The following is a 24,206-nucleotide window of genomic DNA, read 5'->3' as shown; positions in this document are numbered from 1 at the left end:
CCTCACCTATCATCATTAGCTGGTGCCCCCTCGGTGTATTCCGATAGCGCGGGTGAAGTTACCATTCCATTATCACCTATTAAAAAAAAACCTCATTGCTAGCAAAATACCCTATCAATTCGACTTCCACGTGGTTTCCTCTGGAAATCATTGTGATTAAATCTTGTTAAATTTGTTGCAATAGGTCGACTGATATGCTTTCATCCTCAACTATCATCTTTCACGGGTGCCCCATAAATGTATACCGACATAATTAACATTAAGTGCACTGTTTATCAACAAATCACAATTAAATCGAATTAACAATAAATATCTTTTAACTACAGGAATTATAAAAAAAAAAATAGCGGCCACATAGACATGAGCCGCCGTGTGGTCCCGACAGTCGCCTGCCGTATATAGTGTATCATATGTAGAATATGTTAACGAAGTCCATTCCTCGAAACTAATGTTAGTATTTATAAATTTGGTCTCAGAATTTTTCTTAGAAAAATTTTTTATTACCAAAAATTGAAAAAATTCTAAAACAAAAAAAATTGTATTTGTACCAACGGCACTAAAGAGAGCAAGATGGTTATATACCTATTATTATGTAGTGTAGTTGGTAAGGTAGAGGTGTTCTTTTTTTAAGAATGGAAATTTATTTTTAAATTTTTGGTAATATAAAAAATTTTCATGGTTGTTGCCATTCGTGTATTTCTGGATAGGTATCAACTAATGGAGTGATTACAGCCAACCCGATTCTCTTTCATCTTCAATATTTGTTTGTGGGAAATAAAATGAAATACAAAGTCCTCAAAAGCAATTTAATCTATAAAATAAAAAAGACAAAAACAACACGCCTGTACCTACACACCATAATCACAGAAATTTATTATCAAATATTTTTTTTTATAGTCACAATATATATAAAGAGCTACTGAGACTATAGAAAAATGTTATTGTTTACAATTTTTATATTCTACATTATAGACAGATTTTTAACAAATGAATTTCATCCCATTCCTTATTTATTATTTTATATGGTTCAATTAAAAAAATAAAGGTGGTTTTTAGGCGGATTGTCAGAAAAATAATAAAATTAATAATTTTAAACACTTCTTTCATTACCTACAATAAGTTTATAACAAATTTGTTTGAATACCATAAAAATATTAAATTAATATTATGTAATATAATATTAGGTACCATAGAATTTTTATAGATATAGATTTTGTGTATTATAGATGTTGCTAGACTTTGGAATAAAGTTTAGACATTTATAATCTCCTACTCTCTCCTTTTGAGTCTGGGATGGCGATGTCGCCTTTTGAATTTGTATGTCCATATAAGAGTACTGTTGATTTTAAATTGCCATTCGATTTGAGTCCAAAATATTTGAAACTAAAACTGCTATAAGTTAGTTTATACTAATAATTAAAATAATGTTTTTTTTATACCACTAAGGTTGCAGACAAGCCTACAGTCTATCTGATGGTAAGCGATTACCGTAGCCTATGAACGCCTGTAATACCAGAGGCATTACGTGCGCATTGCCGACCCTGAAAACATTTCTTTACCCCTTTTTTGAAGTTCTATGTTGTAGTCTCTTGGAACAACCTGGACAGGGATTTTGCTGTTATATTTGAAATTTAGAAAAATAAAGTAGTTATTCCCAAGGAAACATTGTATAGGTATGCATAAAAGATTATCCATTTTAGTGAATGGAATTTTAGGATGTATCTTATTATTTCCAAATATTTTGTAATATAACGTTGAAATTATGTGCAGAGTTATTATAAATAACTAAGAATTGACTTTGCAGAGATTATTATAACAATTCTAATTTAAAATAATTGTTTAAAAACAAAGCCAGTCATGTCAACTACTGCAAATGATGCACATTGTACATAATTCTAGCTATGTTATATAAAATGACAGGATGAAAAACTACAAAATTAACAGGATCTTAGCGACTCGTAGTAAAAAGTCCATTTAAAAGTCCCGTTTTGAGACCACCGTATACCTACAGAGAGTGAAGGAAAGTTAATAAGATTGTATATTATCTTACCCTCACTTTTTGTATAAGGAATAAATACATACTTATTTTAGTTTACATAAAAATAATTTTAAAAATATAAAAATTAAACTATAATCTTAAAATGTTCTTTGGGTAAATTGTGCTCTGCTATATAGATTTTATTTTTAGTGATCATTTTATATATAATACATTTTAATACTTCTGCTATAAGTATATATAGGGTGTAAGTGACAGGTTGACAAAACTGTAACAGTTCAGACCATTATTCTAAACTAAAAAACCAAGGGAAATTCTTTCCCGAAAATTTCAAATATTTTCCTGATTTTATTTCATTTAAAATTTGCTTTAAAATTGGATTGTAGAATTTAAAATACATTGCGCGGCGTCAAAATTAAGATTCGTTAATTATATGGCTGTGATGCATTTCCAGTGAGAAAATAATCTGCTATCTGATTTGGATGCTTTCGTTTCGATCAACCTGTCCCTTTCACTTGTATATACATATTAGTAACAAAAATAAAAATCAATATATATATAAATTAAACTAGTAAAGTAAACTACCTACATATACCTATTTATTTTATTTATTCCATTCGAATATTAGCAAACCGTTTCTTGCCTAATTAAGTATACATCATTATTTTTTCTACAATGTTAAAATTTTATTCAGCAGCTATATATAGTATATTAAATAAAGATACATCACAATTTTAACCTATGAATTTCGAATCTACAAAATTTTAATACAGTTCGTGTACAGCAAAGACATGTGGTTTCTTCGTGTTTCCCTTTCCGCTATATCATAGTGTTAGGAATGAGCAGTAATTCGCGGTATGTCTCGAGCGATTGCATGACAATTCACGAGGCATTGTTCTACAAATTAAATAGTGATACTACGTAACAGTGCGCTGTTTGAACATGTCTGTTGAAGATTGGTAGGAAGTTCTTTAGAACAGTCTAAAGGCTATTATACTATCTAGCCCTGAGGAGTCTTATAGGTACCTTGCCATAGATTCGATGGAGCGCCATGCGCAAAGCTGACGAGGTACCACTGTATACTTAGGTATGTATGTTTTATCCATGTATTTTGTATAACTACTATGATTTATTAATTTAGGAGAAATAAATGTACAGATTTATTTTTGCATGTTGCAGAAAGTTTAGTCATATATAATCCGGATTTATTGTACATATTTAGGTAGATCAAGATTGAATCAATTTTACTATCAGAAATGTAGAAACTCTGCAAAAGATCCCGTCGGTATACATAGATATTTAATTGAGTTAATAATTTATTAATTCTCGAAATTAAGCGTTGCTATATTCATTATAGAGAATTCCATAGGCTTATGCCAATGGACATAGGCGAAGTTGTTCTACTAAACAATTCTAATATACAGTCTGTTGTGGTAACTTTTAACTTGTCTATACAAGGAAGCATTTTACGGCGTAATACTTATTCAAATACAATATTAATATAAAAATTACTAACAAATTGGTGCATTACTTTTTCTAATTTTATTTTTAATGAATGCTAATAGTTTGAACATGCCGCATCATTTATATCCAAATTTTGCTAAGCCCAATCATAATTTAAATATTTAAAGTTACTTTATATTTCTTTAATTTCTAGGCCCTATAACTATAAATGGATAATAGTTTTATATACCAACATTATAATATAAATTGATCATATCATGAGAGTATATAGTGGATTTTAGTGCAATTATATTTATTGTTTAGTGTTAATAGAGATTACAAAAGTTTCAATTTATAAACTTAATTTTATAAACACTTGTAAAAAGGATAATGTACCGATTGACATACAAGTTCAAGTATTAAGGTTTTTTTTTTCAAATATAAGATAGTTTCAAGATAAATTTATAGGATGTTACATTTATATAAAATTATTATAAAATACTGATCATCTCAGCCCATGAATATTGCTATGTTTGTGAAAATGGGTGTTAGGATCCCTGAAATAGGATCGTTTATTCATTTGGTACAATTATGAATGGATGCGACTTCTAAGCATTGATTTGCTTAAATATTATTGTTTATTTACCTAATAGTATTGTTCAGACATATTTAACAATAATTTACTGACAAACAATGAGCGAGCAAATATGCACGGCTGTTTTTTAACAGCTAGTTTGATATATTTTTCTCCAACAAATAGGATCGAGTAGTAATAAATAAACTAAATATAGTAATTTTAGTCCTTAATTAGTTACACAGAGGCAGCATCTGTGTTCATTGCTGTGCACTCGTTGCTTGCCTTATGGTAAAACAAAATATGTCAAAAATAATGATCGAAAGAATTATCACGCATTTTATGGCTATCACAAATTGCAAAATACGTAGTAGTTATATAAAACAAAACTCAAAAATAAAAACAAAAAGATAATATTAATTTTAAAATCATTTTATAAAGTTAATTGACACATAGTGTTTACGTATAATTTTAACTAAAATTTTATGATCACCCATAAGTTATTCCTAAACTTGAACCAACCAGTCTTATTTAAGTAGTACGGGTCGAACTTTAAGTTCATATATTTTCATAATTGGAATACATGTAATAAAAAAAAAAAATAGAAAAATGTGACTGTTCGTAAAGTAATCAAATATTAATATTTCTATACGCCTTTTAGAGTATTATAATGGAGACTGTTGTTGGCAATATTATACTTGTACATAACAATTACCATTCTAATTTCATGTGAACTAACTCGCATAGGTATTTACTACTAATTTACATTATTATTATTACATTTAATTAATTTCACAATTTTTACTATAAATTCAACTATAATTTGGGTATATTTTATTACATGTATATAAGATGTTATATTCTGGGTCCATTTATTACAAATTATAGTTATTGTACAGTATTTCAAGGTGGAAAAATAACAGTACCTATTAGAAAACAGGATAAAATTAATATAACAAATAGTTTAATATTATTATTATAAATAACATAAAATATTTTCGTAAGTTTAAACTGGGAATAAAGCAAAAGTCAAAATTGAAGGTAATTTGTTTGCTTCAGTCTGTAATTTTATTTTTGTAATAATTGTACATAAAAGGCAATCTAAACAATCAAGAAAATAAGAATTTCGTTTACTTTTAATAAATTGTAGCGTAAAGTGACTGGACCCAGACTTCATATAATGCTGAAACATCTCATTCATTTAATAAGTAGATATTAATAATACTGTGATTTTATGACAACACTAACACAGACATAATACATGATTTTCACTAATTAATTAATTGAACTTTGCGATAATAAACGCTATGTGTATTATACCTAGGCAAAGAAATATTTTAGATACATATTCAAAGCGTGTATGAAAAGTACATTCAATATTGAGAATACATGTATAAGCCAATAAATATCTAGACATGTGAATTCGAATACATATAGACATGTATTTGTGTGAGTGTACATGATGGAAGACTACTAAGCAAAATCTAATATTTATAACACATCGGAAAAGCATTTACTTGATAAATTTTCTCTATGTAGTAACAATACAAATAAGCAATAGAAATGGTATCGAACTCATTCTAAGAACAAGAATGTTGTTTGTACCTAACTCTTACACCAACAGTACTCTAAACGATGCTTAATATCAACAGCATTGCTGTAGCGTGGACTTGTTTTTTTTTTTTTTATGTATGCAACTCTTTCAGGCACGCATTCTAGAAAATTCTATTATTTTCTTTTCTTTATTAAATAGTGATTGAAGTATATTAGTATTAATAAGTACTAATGAAACGTAATGGAATACCATTACGTATCAATGTAAAAAGCTTTTCAATATAATTCCCTATATGTTTAACAATGTCATGTTTTATATATGAAGTTGTGACTGTAACGTAACGGTAAATACTGATTAATTAGGACTACACAGCTAGTTAAATTTATTTAATCGATGCTGCATTAATTCGATGAAGGACTAATCACTCACTACTAATAAGCAGGTTGTACATGTTTTATAACAAATTAGCTTCTACCGGCGACTTCGCCTGCGTTACCAGAATATGCTTACTGACCGGAATATAAAAATGACCTGTTCTTCTGCATTTCAGTACTTCTAGAGTACTTGTTGTACTTCAATACCAAATTTTATTGTGATTAGTAAAGCCGTTAAGGCGCCAAAAGGCAACAAACAAACTCATTTTCACATTTATAATATTAGCAAGGATATATTACAGGTTCAGCAAAAGGCGATTGATAATACATCATTTTTTTTTATAACACAGGGGGCAAACGTGCATGCGGCTCACCTGATGGTAAGACACTCTATATAACGTTCATCTATTATGGCAGAAGTGGCAGCATTAAGCGCTACTGAAATATCTGCGCAATTCTTGATTCATTGTCGTATATTAAGAATACATTCCAGAGCAACTGGTTTCATAATACACATATATTTGTATAGTTAGTTGAAAGCTCTGTTCGGAATTAAGATGGGCACCAAACCATTCTAAGATGGCACGGACCACCCGACCTATCCTTAAATACGCTTATATTCACTAGTTGTGAGTAATATAATAAAACAAACAGGATTAAAACGAATAAATAATCTAAAGGAATGTATCTAATACAATGTCTAATAGACAATATTTTTTTTAACGGTTAAGTAGTGACGGACATTTAGTACGAATCTAATTTTTCTAATCACTATTTCTATTACTAACTACATTTTACCATCACAAAATTTACAGATTACGATTAACATACACACATAATGCAAGTATACAATTTATATGAAAGCTAAGTGTGAAATGTTTTCCTTTTTATACTGATATTATTACAATATGCAAAAATGATTCGAAAGTATTAAATGTAAAATTGTTTTGTCGTTGAACCTGTTTTCAGTATCAATTTTATGTAAAAAAAATTTTTCGATCTTTCATTAAGATAAAAAATTTCTATTTATATTATGCAGCATCTATTTGTATTATGTTAGTGTAAAAATTAAGTTTCCTTTGTTTATTGTATGTTATAGTATATATTTAGTTGAAATGAAGATGAAATCAAGGGTTTTAACTATTTAACTTGTATAATTGGTTTTAGTACCTACCAAATATTTAGGGTACATAAAAATGTAGGAACAAAATGTCATAATATCACAAAAAATCTAGTTACATGTATTAGTATTGAATCACTTTTTTTAATATTCTCTATTAGATTAATTTCATTGTCAAAAATTAAACTGCAGGTACATTATACAAAAATAGCAATAACTGGCAAATAGATTATCACCCAGAGAATGCAATTGGCCAGTCTCAATAATGGGATCAATGTCGTAAGGAAGTCCTACTAAAAACTACCCAAATAAAAATGGAGTTGTCAAATTCGAAATAAACAAATACTAAAATTAATATTTAAAATTGTCACATAATAAGACACAATTAAATAGAATCAAAGACAAACAAAAAAAAAAAAAACAAACGATGGAGCAACTCATTCTATTACTTTAAATGAAAATTGCCCCTTATTAAATTGCCCCTAATTTATATTTTGTGTGAACAGGGATGGCCCTGTTCACACAAAATATATTTCTATTAGTGATATCGCTAGTAGAAAAATGCGAAACGTATATACACACATAATCATAACACAATAACGCACACAAATATATGTGTGCGTCACAAAAATCTGCTCATGTATAGTGGCATACATGGATAACATTGTTTTTCAAAGTGATCAGGATATGAGCGATATGGCTAGCAGAAATTTTCTTTGTCTAAGGGAGTTCAACAGATAAATAACGAGAAATATAAATTATATTATTAGAATAAACAGCTTTCTAAGCATTAATACTGGCTATTATTAAAATACTTGTCATGGATAACATTAAAATCATCATTTGGTAAGGGCGGATAACAGTATTACAAAGCAACTAGACGCGTATTGCATCCACGCCATTTTTCTTGTAATTTCTTGTGCTCTTCATATTGTTGTTCGCTTATATGTTTCACAGTCGACGAGGCCTGTTAGGATCATTAAATTAGGATCAATAAATAACTTAAATTTAATAATATACCATAAAGTAGGCAGACAAGCATTAGGATTTTCACATTCAAAATAGAATAGGCAAAATTAATAGAAATAATTGTAGTTTTCACTTATCAAAAGACACACTCAGTAGAAATTATGCTCAAGTGTGAGAACTAAAATGAAAGGCGCTGAGAATGTAGGTTGGTTTAGTATGGATATAAAATTTGTCCATACCATACCAACCGCCTTTTTGATGAAAAGATACCTTTAGGTTATATCACTAAAAGATGTTAAGAAATAATTTTAAAATGAGTAACATTTAAAATCTGAAATTCCAAATAGACGACAATATCTAATAAATTATTTTTTTTCTGAGACAGGCGTTACAGGTATGTATGTAAAATTTTGCTTTAGAAAAAAGCGACTTGATCGTGTCAAAATTAATACACTTAAGTATATTTACTTTGGTGCATTAATGTTGCGAAAGCACTAGTGATTGTAAGAAAACTGATTAAAGTCGGTTTCAAAATAATCAAGACACCGTGTAATAATAACATAAAAAAAGATAAATTGAAAACATTTTGTTTAAACAGCACCAAATATTTCATGTACATTTAAATAGCAAAAAGGTAACCTCACCTTAATCTTCCTTGGATCCAAATTGGCTCCAAGCGACTGCACACCTTTGGCCAATTTCGACAGTGGGGAAAGCACCATCTCCCTGGTTGCACTGGACACTGGGCTGGCAATATTTTTCAGCTGCTTTAGAGCTGACTCACTATGAGATTGCGCTATATTCAGCGTAATTTCATGCTGCGAATTCGAACGTGTGTGAAAACTTGCGCTTTCATTTTGAATTGTTTGATTTTCTTCGTAATTCACATCGTTGGAGCTATGTGACAGCTTTTGCGATAGTAACAACGAGTTAGGCGGTAGTGGTTTCATGTTCTCGCCTTCGACTTGAATTTCAGGCGTCCTCAACACCTCCAATTCCATATCGAAGGGATTTATCTTGTTCATTTGACTCGGAGTTTTCAACGATTGTTTTTCTACGTTCGTGTCTAATTGTCCAGGTACAAATTCTACTTTTTCGTGTTCTATTTTCGAGGAATAGAGTGGATTTTCTATTAAGTCACAGTCGTTGTCGGTTTCACTTTTTTGACCAGTTTTACCAATGTAGTGTTGGGTGTTTTCGAAATTGTCTAAAGTGGGCTCAAAGATGTTGGTCCTGTTTTCATCGTCCGATGAATAATCGGAGCTTAGACCGTCGGAGAGGCTGCCCTTTTTCTTGTCGGGTTTGTTTTGTCCTAAGGTGAATATCTTTTTAGTGCGGGAAGCTCCTTGATCAAACTTTAGTTGGAGGCTCGGTCGTGCTCGGGCGTTGAGTGAGTGGCTCAGCTTGTTGAGTTTGCTGAACTGCTCAGTCATGTTGTTGAGGGCTTTGGATCCTGACAATTTACAATATTGCTTTAAAAATCATAAATATTTTGCATATTATCACTAATATTTGTAAAAATTTAGTTATCTTCTGTTTAAGCTAGGATGCCTATAGGTTTCAGTAATCACATACAATCAGACAAGCTGTTTCCTTCTCCTCTAGACATGGTATAATATTCTCATCGATAGAATTGTTTGCTAGAGATAACGATTCTATCAAGAGATTCGTTTATACTTTGTTTGGGGGGGGGGGGGGGGGTGCTTGCTTTCTACTTTGTTTAAAAATGACATTGTAAGTATTATGCACCCTAATATGTGATATTGTACATTGCACTAACGGAGTATGTATGCAAATGTGCACTGGCCACAGGAATAAAACGGCACTGAGTGGCGGACGGGCCTTTTGCGAGAAGTACTATTTGATCAAGGACTGAAGTGGCACCTGACGACCGCAACTGATGAATGTCTGGGGAAAGGATAGACAGGACAGGAATTAAGGTTCTAAGGGAAATACTTTTTTTAATTGATTTCAACTTTAACAACTACATCAGGAATGCAAATCCCTTTTTATTAAATTAAAAAGAATCTATAAATGTTTCTAAATTGGTCCTTAAAACTTTTTTAACCAATTTCAAGGTAAAGAAGGCAAAAACATTATTTAAACATCAATGTAATAAATATCATTGAGCAGGTACTTATGTAATAAATAATACATAAAAATAAAAATTGTTGATACATGAGCATTGCCCACAAAAAAAAAAAAAAAAAAAATTACAGCCCTGCCAGGAATAAATTATTTTCAAAAAGTATATTGCCAGTCACTCTGAATGATTTTAATAATACATACATTCAAATTTGTTCAGGCATTTAGAAGGCACGGTGGAATAAAGAAACTTACACACATATGTATATGAACCCTGAGAATATTACACTCCTTTATTGGGCAGTCGTGTAATAAATATTTGGGTATTTAAAATTATTTCTCAGGGAGGGCCTGGCCCCGAAAGTTCTACTCCTGCGGTGGGGACGGCACACACTGCCTAGTAGTAAATAAGTGAGAAGTGATACGAACCGACGCTGCGTATATCTGCCACGAGTTGGGTCTCGCTGACGTTTCGCGTGAGGGAGGGCAAGCGCGATACGTCCACGTAGAGAGACGAGCGTGCACCTGCACCCGCACTCGCACCCGGCTGCAGCTGCGGTTTTGAAAAGAAACTTTTTCTTATTTTATGTAAATGAGTTTATTTATTATGTTACCTCTTAATGTTTCAATAGATGAATCCATGAATTCCATTTGGGATGGAAAAAGACGGCCTCTTATCACAACCAAAACATTTTTTTACATGGGTATATAATCCATGAAATGCAATGCTTGGGATATCACAATGTATTTTGCGATGTCCATGGTGCTGCTCAGGTAACGGGTACCACTTAACATTAAGTTAGTTATAATTCCAAGCATCATAAGCACGTGACATGCCTAGTGTTAAAGGCGTCCGTAGGCTACAGTGACTGCCATCAGACGGGCTGTATGCTTGTTTGCCAACTTTATGGTACAAAAAAAGATCATATATAATTCTGGTGTACTATGGTGTAAAAAATAAAAGTTTTGTATATGGTATTAGAGACATAAATGATTTTTTTTAAGAATTATATAGAGTTTATAAAATTATCTAAAAGAAATTTTACCTTGGACTTCTTTCGTTCCAATTTGATGCCGTCATGGAATGGTATGGGAGGCAATTTGGCCACATCGCGTGCTACTACTATCGACTCACATATAGAGTGAAGTGATTCTGTAACAATTATGTATATTTATGTAACAGAGAACTGTTTCCAAATAAAAATTTTAATCCAATTACTTGCAATACAGAAAAATGGCGCGCTCTGTTTTGACGTAAAAAAAAATATATTTAATCAGTCAAGTGATGTTTGGTTAACTAAATTTTGACCTTAAGTAATCTGTATATGAAAATAATAGGTTATAATAGGGGTCGGCAACCTTTTGAGCTAGAAGAATAAAAAATTACAATTCACAAAATTTCAAAGTATTTTTAAAGAGCCACAAAAGTTTTTCTTGCCGACAATAAATATTACTTGTATAAATAAAGTTGCCGATCCCTGGCTTCATCCATCTATTATATCATTTAGGTAAATATGCATATCATAGTTCACTCAGAGTAGCTCGGTGAGTTCTAAAAAGTACAAAACTTGGTTTTGAAAGTTCAGAATTTTGATTTGACAATAGAGTCCCTAAAATATTCAATACTTATTTAATTTGGGTAAATAAAAACATAACTAGCATACCGATCATCTCGTCCTTGGTGTTGATAACGACCGCCATATTGTTGAAGAATCGCAGCGACGTAGATCGAAACATGTGGAAGTAGCCCGCTTCGCCATTATACGTGTAGTTGATGCGTATACAGAACACTGGCTCGCTACTGCTCTTTCGGCCCACACCGAATATCTGACGAAGTAGTACTTTATTTAATTAATAATGATTTCTTTTATCTATAAAGGATATATAAATGTGAGCGTAGAAACAATTCATTTTGATCCTACTAGATGTTCAAGACTTACATTTTTTTTTATACAAATTAGAATGGCAAACAAGCTGACAGCCCACCTGATGGAAAGTGGTAACCGTCGCCTATAGACATGAGCATAATAGAGTATACTGTTTCGCCCATGATACCCCCCATGCGTTGCCATTAATATAATAGCCATACAATTGCAGTAGGATAGAAACAAAAACATGAATGCATGAGGAAATTATTAAATTGTAATAAGTATGTAGTAATTAGTGGGACCCTGAAGAGAATAAAATAGTGGGTATAGACTGTGGTATTGGTGTGTTCAAACCCGACAAAGACATCATGCATAAATATCATAGAGAGGATTTGTACGAAAAGGTACTTAAGTACGTTTGTTCCATTTGTGATCCTTTAATAACGCATTTGTGTTTGCATGGTTGTGTTTTGGTTCGAAGGGTGGCATATAGCAGTGATATTATATGGTATGAAAGTATAACACCATAGTTCTTAGGAGTAGCAAAGCATGAGGGTTATCAGGGGCGTCACATTGTATGTATGTAATGTTCATGGTGCTTTCTGTTTAGGTCTGTAGAAGACGGTTACCACTTTCCATCAGGTGGGCAGTCAGCTATGGTAAACAACCATTTTAAGTATTATTTTAAACAATTGCTACATAACACGAACTCCCACTATTTTCAATTATATATGTAGTAGGAATAATGAAATCGATATATTTAAAAGTAGCAGTATGTAACATAAGAAAAACCGTCGTTAATTATTCATTCAGTGATTTTAACGACGTTTAGCCTGTCTTAACACACTTATTAATTATCTAGATCGTAATTAATTTTCGTTAATTATATGTGATAGATTTTAATTGGCTTATTGTTGTCATATATAATTAATTATTAAATTATTATAGCTGTAATCTTCCCTCAAAAGTAATAAATAAATAAATTATACAAAAAAGAGTATGTAGTACGTTCTAGGATATGCTAACAATACTGACTGTGGCATTGGTATCATAAGTGCCGAGTTCGATGGCGGTGACGTCACGCAGCGGTACACGTTGCACGCTAAGCAGCCGGTCCGACGTCTCATCGTAGTCGGTCACGTAGTATGCCTCACCGGTCAGCACCAGGACGCTGTCCATTTCTGTTTCTTGTGGATCTCCCGTACTGAGCAAATATAATATATAACCCTTAATATACTATTATTTAGGAGTCCTTTTATATGAGTCCTAACCTATGAGCAAATATCAACATATATACTTTTGTAGTTAGTATGGATATATATTTTTTGTTACATTCGTATTTTAAAACAGAAAGAAAATTTATTTCAAAACTGGAAATTCATTTAATATATAGCATGCTTAACTCCATTAACTATGCAAATTTAATAAAACATTTTTAAATGTATCACCATTTGAGTTGTTTATTATCCATAATAGAAACTATGGATTTGTGATAACTTATAGGTCATATAGAAACATGACCAGTAAGTTATCACAAACACAAAAATTACAGTAGATGAGATCTAAAACTCACTGCGGATCAGCATCGATGAGACCCCAAGAGCCCAGCACTGGTTCGGTGTCCACCAAGAGTTTCTTGCAGTCGTCGATTAAAGATTTCACGTGTTGCGCCATCGCTGCTGTATCCGGGACAGACACATCCTATGAAATGTAATAAACTGACATTATAACAGGTATATATTGCTCCGCAAAAAAGCGACTACAAGAGTATAGACAAAAATTAATAAATAACGAGATATTTCGTAGACCTACAGTACGTAGACGTTTCGTAGTTAACCCATATTGTATATATTTAAATTTAGAACTTGCAATAATATCTTTATATACAGATTGAGAGAATAAATTAAATTATAATGTATAAAAAATTGCAATTTCTACTGTTACAAAATTAATATGGGTTCAATATAAGAGTAAATCCTATAAATAGTAAAAATAACTGTGAAAATCGGTTTAGAATTGACGAGGTTACTGTGTCATATAATCGCAAAAATATACCTGATGAATAGCCTATTTTAAACGTAAAATAACTACTAGAAAAATAAACCAACTTATATATTGTAGTATACTGAACATAATTAAGGTTGTATTTATTAAACAAATAGAAGCAAACAGTCTCAAATATTTAAAATAATATCGAGTCTATATTAGCAATTAATGTTAGTTATAACAAATGTCATTAATATATTGTGGATATATTAGTACGAAATACATTATTAATTATTACATGCAAGAGTTAAAAGAAAGGGAAGGATTATAAGCGATTGACTTTCAAGATGCGTAAGCTGGGGCATGCACGCACGTTGAACATAAGAACCTTGACAGAGGTGCATCGGGTGCAATCTGGCACGATCAGGTGCTCGGGGATGGAGCGCGACTCGCCCGTCATCACGTCTATCGCCACTTGGCGGAGAGCATCTTTGAATGTCGATAGATAATATCTGCAACAAAATTATAATACATTTTTATAGGAGATTACGATATTTTTCATCAGTGAGGCGATGAGGTTTCTCATTGGTAATTTGGTAATTTTCATATTTTCTTTGATTAATTATAAACATTTATATGCAAAATGTAAAAAAAAAATATTCAAGTACATTTTCCTGCTCCCTGTGTATACTTTGAATTGTGCTATTATAAACCTAGTTAATTTTAAACTTTCGCGTAGTTTACACATATTTTAAATACATAATCTGGACTTAACACGATGTAAAAGCCGTTACAGGTAAATAGTACACGTATCTACACACCCGCTTTTTTTATTGCCGACGTTTATTTACTATTTAGCTGTAAAGACTTTTACATCGCTTTAACTTCCGACTGTGTATTTAAAATATTATAAGACTAGTCAAAGGCTCGTTAATTATCTGTTATTTATAGATTGCTCTGTGGGGTGAAGGAGTACAAATAAGTACTGTGCCACTATTTCTTTTCCTTTCCAGGATATCGTAAGAGACGATTAAGTGAGCAAAGCAGAAACACCAGTGCCACAAAAGAAAAACTCCAAAGAAAATCCTATACTAAATCGCCTGCGTGAGAGTGGTAGTAGTTTAACATTCTCCTCTCATAGGTGTATGAACGTTAGTGGGCTATGATATACCGTATTTACGTTTAGAATTTTTTTTTTACGATGAATATATTTAGAAAACCTAAATATATGAAATATAGTAGAGGGAGATATATACCAGAGGGAGACTTTGTACAGAAGTTGTTGCTTGGGCACCTCTGTCCTATTCGTGTTACTACCGTGAAGCAGTTGTGTTTGTATGGCTGTGTTTTGGTATGAAGGGTAGAATATGTCAGTAAATTTACAGGGTACAGAGGAATAACACTCACTCGTCCTCAGGAATGGTAAAGCATGGGAGGTATCATGGGCGAAACAGTATACTCTGTTATATCCATGGTACAGCTCATGTCTATAGGCGACGGTTACCACTTTCCATTAAGTGGGCCGTCAGCTTACTAATAATAATATTTAGTAAAATAAATTAAACATACCATTCAATATAATAAATCGTGTCTACAGTAACATGTTATTAAAAAGGAAGAAGTGTTATGCAAAGCGCTATTGTCTATATATACGGGCACAACATTACAAAAGTACATACTTAGCTGTTGTTATAGAGAGAAAGGTCGGAACAAACAATGAATAAGCTTAGAGCTCGAATTATTAGTGTAATTAGTTCAATTGACCAATATAAACTGACCTCCCTAATCCATATGCAATTTCTGCAGACAGTAGTTCATTGGTCAGTAGATGTCCAAAATAACTTGGCATTAACTCTAATTTCGGTCTCTCTGTATCCATGTTCTCATATAATATCATCGAAGTAGTTTTTACATCTCGCCATAAGTTGTCATGCTCCTCTATGGTCGCCATGTTGACTGGCTGTCCAAGCGCAATGTCTATGGCACATTGTGTCATGGCGTCACAAAAATGGTGGATGATGAATCTGGCGGGAAAAAATGCCTTGTATTTAGGCCCTAACAGGAGTTGCAGACTTGAAGAATTATAATTACCTGTTAGCTGACGCGACTCCGTCTTTCATCATGCCGGTGAATTTTCTTTCTCCGGTCCGTGTGTAGTCGCCCTGCGATTTATAAATATCTGTAGATTTAGTTTAAGTATCCTACATACATGTAGTATTGATTCTTATAAAACGCTATTGGATATATTAGTCATGCTATAATTAGATAAAATATTTTTTATTTGTGTATACAGACAATATAGAAAGTATCCAAAAAATTTAAGTAAAACAAATAGCGCACTTAAAAAGGCATGGATAAAGATATAGCTACAATCTAAGGATATAGCTGAGTATGCTGGTAAACTTTCTTCGAAACTATGCTATTGTTGAGGAATTTTACATAAACCAATAGTTGAAGGTTGTACCTTATAATTCCTACATTTTGACTCGTATATAGTAGGTATATTTATAGTATATACTTTTATAGGTATTATATATATATCATCTTACCCTTATCCCAATAATTTGGGGTCGGCGTAATATGATTTTGTCCATATTACAAAAATACTTGTTTTTTAGTTTTACGACCGGCCACCTGCCTGACGTCACCCTCTTTGGGAATATATATATATATACACACACACACACAAAACTGTGTATGTTTCTTATTATAATTATTTCATTCACTCATTGCTTTAATCTATTATTACAGGTTTTGGCCTAATTCAATAAATTAGCATTTTAATCATAATAGTGTAATACAAACAACAAGAATAATATACTCAAGGTTAGCATATTGTATGTATCAAGGGCTATTCATATTACAACAAATAGAGAATGTTCGAGCGCTGTACACCACTACACCATCTGCGCTGTACAACAACCAACACTGTAAACAAAGAAGCTATAGGAAAGTGGTGAAGAGTAGAGTACCTTGAGCGCCTTAGTGCCGGCGTATTGTCGTGAGACGAGGTCTCCGCTGTCGGCCCACATGGCGAGAAAGGCGCTTCGCAACGGCGGTGGCAGTCCGCAGCCGGGTGCACCCAACCCCAACCGGCATAGCTGGAGTTCCAGCACGTATTTGGCTATTGCTGTCTGTTGACACCACAACATTGCCTTAGAATATGTTCTTACATGGTTAATTACAATAATAATACATTTGTAAAAATTATATGCAGATGCCATGCATTTATTGCCTTATGTGATATGAGTAATAATAGGCAGATGTAAGTCTAAGAACAGGAAATATAGTCAAAAAATATTAATATTTTTTATTTGCACAGGTAAGCACACTTTCATACGTGTAGAATACATCTACCTATTTTACCAGAAATGTGACGTTATTTTTCATGGACAAAAATCTACATAAATTCGGATAGATGATAATCCTACTCAACTTCACATTTTATTTTAATAAAAGAAATCAATTGAGAATAATAAGAATTATATTCATAGTATTTTATTATTTTTATCAAAAAAATCTATCTGAATTTTAACTAATTAATAAATATACAATTTATATAGTATTACTGTAGCAATGCATGACGGGGGAGATAAATACAATAAATAAACAAACTGTGTATGAACTGAACTAAACGATGCTTGAACTTAGATGATATTAAAGAAAAATTTACATGAGGAGTTATAATAATAGCAACAGAAATCAAAACACTATTTTTTTATGCAACTTAGAACAGTAAACAAGCTGACGGCCCACCTAATGGAAAGTGGTAACCATCGCCTATAGATATTAGCAGTACCATGGACATAACATAGTATACTGTTTGTTTGTTTGTATGTTCGTTCCGGCATCACGATAAAACTACTGAACTACATTCTATCTACTTTTCACAGATGTGTTCCTGAGAGTATAACTTATAATCAGGTTTGTTTTATTTTAATATAGGCCGTCTAGTAGTAGTCTATTTCATTAGATTAAAATCTACGCATACGAAGTTGCAGGCAAAAGTTAGTGTAAATATAAAACATACCTGCACAACATTCGTCCTGTCGAGGCAGTCGATGCAGTTGACACGGAAAACACCGTTCTGCGCGCATATGAGGCCGCGGTCGTCGCGCCAGCAGAATCGCATATCGCCTATGATATCCGCGATCGCGTTTATAAGGATACTAACGTTCTCGTAATGCATGCCGCGGCTGGAACAACAATAATAGACTGGCTCTAAAATGAACTGACAGGGTGGATAGAAAACGACTAAGAGTGCACAGGCCTATCAGATGGATTGATCAAATACGCATTTTTTTAGATACAATATAATCGAAAGGAGTGCGGTTTGTGATATAAAAAAAATATGACAATATACGATAATAAAGAAATATTAGATACAGATGGAGGAACATCACTAGAGAAAAGGCGTTCCTACGAGGGAGTCACAACCCTCAATAATTGTGAAATACGACACGAGGAGGACGAGTAGAATAGAATATTTATTTAATTTGAGTAACAGGAGTAATTTATAAATATACTAAGTCGAATAATAGCATCTCTCGATAGTATAATCAGATGGATTCGAACCTACATCTCTCTGTTATCCGGGTCAAGTGCATTCCCATTGAAGGTAACGACCATTCGAATACGGTCGGATCGAACTATTGAGTTTAAATTTTCAATTTAGTTACTTAATATTTAAGTCTCCTAAATGCAGCATATAAAAAATATTCATTTGGGACTTATTTTGTTGGTTGCTATATGCTATATTTTTACTTCAAACTATGTCAGTGTAACTACATATTATACATATGATACATACATATTATACATATATGTGTATATTAAAGTTAAGAGTTTCGTTGTTGAAGTCGAAATTAATTTAATCCGTAAAATCTCAATGTGGTAAAACTAACGCCATTTAGGAACTTGATGTTGGAATAAATGTCATATTTTACTAACGTCTATAGGTTTTAGTGGTCTATTTATAGTAGTAAAATATATAAGCGTATGTATGGTTGAGCTAATATCTATATTTTACTCAGAAAATATCGTTAAAATCTTTTCAACAATTTTCTCATAATATTAGAACAAATAGGTATTAATACAAAATGAATTACTTTGTATTACTCGTATTCGGCTTGAATATAAATGATCACGTACGGTGAGGTTTTCAAGGAGTTTCCTCCTGCAAATGCTCAGGTTGTGGAAGGAGTTCCCTGTCAAGATTTCCCCTATAGACTACAGTATGAGGTTCATCAAAAAGGGTATATTACGGTTTCTTTAGGGCCAGCAACGCGCCCGTGACTCTCCTAGTGTTACAGGCATCCATAGGCTACAGTGACTGTTTACCATCAGACCGGCTGATTGCTTGCCGTCTTCGTGATAAAAAAAAAATTACTGATACTCAGTAAAAACTCACCAATATTCGTGAAAGTCGAATGTGGCGTATATAACGTCGGGACTATTCAACTTGAGCACGTGGTTCCCGTACGCCTCCCATATGATGCGCTCTCGACCTTGTTGTTCCACTAAATTCACTATGCACACTTGTTTATATGTTTTTAGTTCTTCTTCAAAGTGTTTCTTGAATGCGATGTGTGATTCTTCTTCACCTGATAATGAAAAATATTGTTTATTAATTACAAGTGGAAGGTATAATGAGATACAGATAGTTGAACGATAAAGATAATTTTTTCCCCTGGATACGTCCATGGTCGTTATTTTGTTTCTAATACTGTTGTTACTGACAATTCCCACTAGGACCTAGCCTAGTGGGAATTGTCAGTAACGGGAACTAGCGCCCATATACTGCTATATATATATATATATATATATATATATATATATATATATATATATATATATATATATATATATATATATATATATATAATCAGGTCGCTTTCATGCGATTCTAATAAAAAAACCATTATGATTAATTCATAATGAATATATATACATCACGATGAGCTAACTGACTTGCTTTTTGCTTTGCAGGTAAGGATATCACCTGTCATTTATTTATTTTAATTTTATTAATCAATAAAATATGCTATAAAAGTAGGATTTCAATTTAATTATCATTTATTAAAAAAATACTATAAATCTTAGATTATTAGATTAGTTAAAATGCAAGGATAATTCTTAAAAAAAGATTACTTCTGTCAAGACGAGGAGGCGGTCTAAATTTATAATCTGGCTGGCTCCAGAATATGGGGACCGATCCACGAACCTGAAAGAAAATAAAAATCTTTAAAGGGTTTAAAAACTAAAAAGACAATAAAACCTTGAACTTCATTTACGCAAAGTAACAATCCTATTACTGCGTCACAAAGGTCATCGAATATATGAGGTATGTGAAGGACTTTTCGTCGGAAATTTAGCAATTTGTTAATTGTAGGTCGGTGTAACTATAAGAGTAGAGTCACCGTTATACGACTCGTCAGCGCGTGACGTTACTCAACATTGTGTTTTATAATATAACAGATTATGTCTTTTTTGGACTTTCACTTGATATACATCATATGTGGTAATATTGCATAAAGGGCCATGAATATTCTTGTCTGAACTATATCGCAAAGTAATATTCTCCAAATGCTATGGTGAAAAGTAGAAAATGTAAAGGATATATGATGTATAGATTTATGTGTTGCGATACATTAATTTTTAAATGCTCGCTTGCAGCTCGTAGGCACATCATACTGCAGTCTTACGATAAAAGTATATATCGGCAATTTACTAAGACAACAGTAAAGCTCACCTGTTAATAAGAGCATTTACCTATTTAACTCACATCTATTATTTGTTTTATAATATCGTTATCAACAGAAACTTGTTGTTACCTGAACAAAAGAAGCTCTATGTACACTGTCAGAGCATATTATGGAGACAATTTGTTCTGTTTCAACATAGTTAGCTACTTTGCCCTCTGGCTCGATGCCACGACGATTATACCTAAAAACAGTTGTATTATCAATAACAATAAATATATATTATTTGTTTAAATATTGGAGATACTAGTCTGCTACTGACAACTTAAAAGAAGTCCAATATCAGTGTTATTGTTTAAAGTGCAGTATATGGTAGGGCTCTGTAAAGAAATATGGAGGAGGTCTATGTTCAAGTACGACCTGAGAAATAGGATGTTGCCGATGTCAAGATTTATTAATGATACCTATGTATAATCTAAAAAGAATGTGTAATTCAGGAATAAAGGCTATATTTATTTTAATACATTATGGGGCCTTTTTGTTAAAATAAACATCTTTATTTAATTACCTAGTGCCAGCTTGATATCGAGATCGCCTGGATATCAGTCCTAATGTGAAGGTCTCATCACACGAATTGCTATTAGATAGAGACTCAGTATTCAGTGGATTGACATCTGCTGGCTCAACGGCTATTTGAGAAAGATGGACATAGCCTTGTATTATGGGGAGCACCCACTCATCACATTCTGGACTCTGAAATATGCTTTTTATAAAATACAAGCTTTTTATATTAGTGTATAGTTTATTATAATGATAATATTATAACATATTAGGGCACAATATACTAATATCTAATAAAATGTTATGACAATGACGATGAATAATGTTATGACAATATGATAGGTATAAATACTATATTGACGATAAGAAAAAAAAAATTATACTACTAACTGACAACTATTAAATATAAGAATATTTAAAAGTTTCAACCTCAAAAGTGCCCAAGTTTTTCCAAGAAATTACCATACATTGTGATATAATGACAGTGAAATTACTGGCAATTTTGAATAAAAATTTTCATGTCACAAATATAAACTTTTATGTTGACAAGATGTAATTATTGCAATAATTATTAATTGATGTTTACACCAACTTTTGTAAAAGTTCAATAAGAGGTTAATTTTTGTAAATATATGTTAACATATTAAAGCAATCAGAAACTGGTGAATATGTAAAAAAGGATGTGATGAGGACAAATAAAATTGTTAATAAATCCTTACAGCCCATAATTATTTACTGCTGAATATAAGTTTCTCATATAGCATTACATAATTATTTATGTATTAAATAAATTTTTATTCCTATGTTAAACTTACACCCAAACTGATGATATCTTTTAGCATATATTTATTCCAGAAAAATCTATCATCAACATGCTTCCACCATCTTGTGATATCCATAACAGGTTTACTGTTTTCTTCTGATTCCAACATCTTTTCTATTTCATATTGCCGTTGCAGACTGTTTGTTATGTCGAGAGTGCGAGAATAATAGAAACTATCAGAGTCATCGAATATTTTATGGAGTTCATCAGACAATCTCTTCTCAAAGCGCTCAGCTAGTTTCGGATCACGTTGTTTCTTGACAGTTTGTTTCACCTGTTTCAAATTCAATCCTATTGTTAATTTAGTATCTTTAAATCAAATCTAATTATTTATTTGCAAGAAATATGGGTTATTATAATGTTACAATATAGAAATAATAAAAGTACATGTCACATTCCACTCATAGGGTGTGTAAAATTTAAAAGACAATATATTCATGTTTTTACTAATATCAGTTTAATCATTATTATATATAAAAAAATTTCCTCATACATTACTGCAAGTGAAATTTATTAATTATATGGATTATATACAATTTTATAAAATAACACAATATAATAAAAAAAAAAAAAACAGAAATAAAAAAAAGTGTTTCTTATAAAAAATATCTATAGTTAATAAGTCAGAAATTGCTAAATACTATAATAGGTTTTGTCAATGTGTAGTGCCTCTATAATAGAGTGTATTAATTTATTATAAATTTTTGGGGCCATACCTAATATGCTTTTAAGAGAGCAGTTCTTGAGGGCAGATTTCAAAGTTTGTCTTTACATCTAGTACTATTATATTTATGAAACATGTTTATATTATTTCTGACAAATACAGAAATTTGATATACTTACAAACAAGGTAGTGTTAAAATTAATAATGATTTAAAATAAGGTTAACAGTTATCTCTCAAATTTAGTTTACTTATGGCTCTCATACATTTCTTCTATACTTTGAAAAAAGACTTTTAAAATTGGTAATCAAAAGTATATCTGATATTTATTTATTCTTTACTGACTACATTACAAAAAAATGTTTGGTATAAAAGATGGATTTACTACAATTTTTAAGATTTCTTTAAACTTAATTTAAAAAAGTAAATATATACCTAAATATCTTCTATTTATTTAAAACTTCATACAAACTTAATACTTATTCAATTTTATTATATTTCCCTAATTTATCACTCTAAATGACATAATTAAAAGCATACACAATATTACTACAAAATAAAGGCAGTAATGATAAAGGAAATGAAGTTATTACCTGTGTAGCAGCTTGTTGTGTTGTGGTTTTGATTGTGTTACTAACATTTTTGACAGCACCAACAGTTTTATTCAAAAATGCTGAGTTCTCAAAAAGACGAGCACCCATTTTCTTGTTGAGAGACTTTCCAGAACTACCGAGAGAACTTGATGATCCATGTTTAGTACATGGACACAGGTCAACTTCATGGTTCAGAAGCCCCATGTTTAAAAAACATATTGACTTGATTTTATATACTGTATGATGAAAATATAATTGACCTACTGGTACACTCTCTTTTATAATCATAAGTCTAGGCTCAAATATATTGGAGTGTTCTACTTTTCCTATTATTCCCTCTGTTATACCTAAACATTCTATGTCTTCTATATCTGACAGGTCCCAAGCTATAAAAATAAGAAAACATTAAATCAATCAGCAAAGATATGATTACACTGTGAAATCTTATTCATAAAATATTTATAGTGTTTTGAAATTAAAAAAGTAAGTGGCTAAGAATTAACTAATTAAAGGTTTAAATCAATATTATTAACAGAAAAAGTGGAAATTTTAATATTTACCTGATCTTACTGAAAAAGCTCCGGTTTGTCGATTCCACCAAAGACTTGACTCATTTCTAACAAATATGTAAAATTGTTCCGATCTAAACAATTCCATTTTGCTGCAATTTATTTCACGTCCACACAGTTTTTAACCAGTTTCATAGTGTTTATTATTGTTGTAATTTTTCTAATCTTTCAAGCAGTTGACGTTACGAAAGGGGCAGGGAAGGGGGCAGGCGCAAAGCAGTCTATTTCGTTATGTTGGTAGCGACAAGACTGTGTAGGTGGATGTCACAGTTGTTATAAAGCATCTCTTTTTGTCAGCTGATAGAAATCGCGATAATTTTGAAATTA

At 31.6% G+C, this 24,206-nt stretch overlaps 1 protein-coding gene across 4 annotated transcripts; it reads right to left on the bottom strand.

Annotated features, from left to right (window-relative positions):
* Positions 1 to 792: 792 nt before the first annotated feature.
* LOC113514366 (phosphatidylinositide phosphatase SAC2) lies at positions 793 to 24,102 on the bottom strand. Of its 4 annotated transcripts, none has more exons than XM_026898442.3 (19): positions 23,871 to 24,102; positions 23,311 to 23,696; positions 22,048 to 22,329; positions 21,240 to 21,424; positions 20,804 to 20,915; positions 20,121 to 20,193; positions 19,381 to 19,573; positions 18,001 to 18,166; positions 16,943 to 17,104; positions 16,062 to 16,132; positions 15,749 to 15,994; positions 14,344 to 14,482; positions 13,558 to 13,685; positions 13,020 to 13,188; positions 11,781 to 11,943; positions 11,163 to 11,269; positions 10,546 to 10,669; positions 8,676 to 9,484; positions 793 to 8,029 (listed from the first exon to the last, which is right to left on the bottom strand). In XM_026898442.3, the coding sequence occupies exons 1-19, from the start codon at positions 23,965 to 23,967 to the stop codon at positions 7,928 to 7,930; spliced, it is 3,714 nt and encodes a 1,237-aa protein (XP_026754243.1). In that variant the 5' UTR covers positions 23,968 to 24,102; the 3' UTR covers positions 793 to 7,927. The 4 variants fall into 4 exon arrangements, with proteins under 4 accessions (XP_026754243.1, XP_026754244.1, XP_026754245.1 ...); XM_026898443.3 differs by having other exon boundaries at positions 14,359 to 14,482; XM_026898444.3 differs by lacking the exon at positions 15,749 to 15,994.
* Positions 24,103 to 24,206: the final 104 nt, after the last annotated feature.

Source organism: Galleria mellonella, unplaced genomic scaffold, assembly GCF_026898425.1.
Source record: "Galleria mellonella isolate WM207_F2 unplaced genomic scaffold, CSIRO_AGI_GalMel_v1 utg270, whole genome shotgun sequence".
NCBI lineage: Eukaryota > Metazoa > Arthropoda > Insecta > Lepidoptera > Pyralidae > Galleria > Galleria mellonella.
This window is presented reverse-complemented; position numbering and strand designations above follow the sequence as displayed.

What these genes read in the sequence shown, in the direction of transcription:
- LOC113514366 (XM_026898442.3), bottom strand. Translation starts at nt 23,967, where the DNA reads ATGGAATTGTTTAGATCGGAACAATTTTACATATTTGTTAGAAATGAG. An exon ending in CGATATCAAGCTGGCACTAG is followed by an intron (nt 20,916 to 21,239) that starts GTAATTAAATAA and finishes AACTGTTTTTAG; the next exon opens with GTATAATCGTCGTGGCATCG. An exon ending in CTCATCGATGCTGATCCGCA is followed by an intron (nt 13,189 to 13,557) that starts GTGAGTTTTAGA and finishes ATATTTGCTCAG; the next exon opens with TACGGGAGATCCACAAGAAA.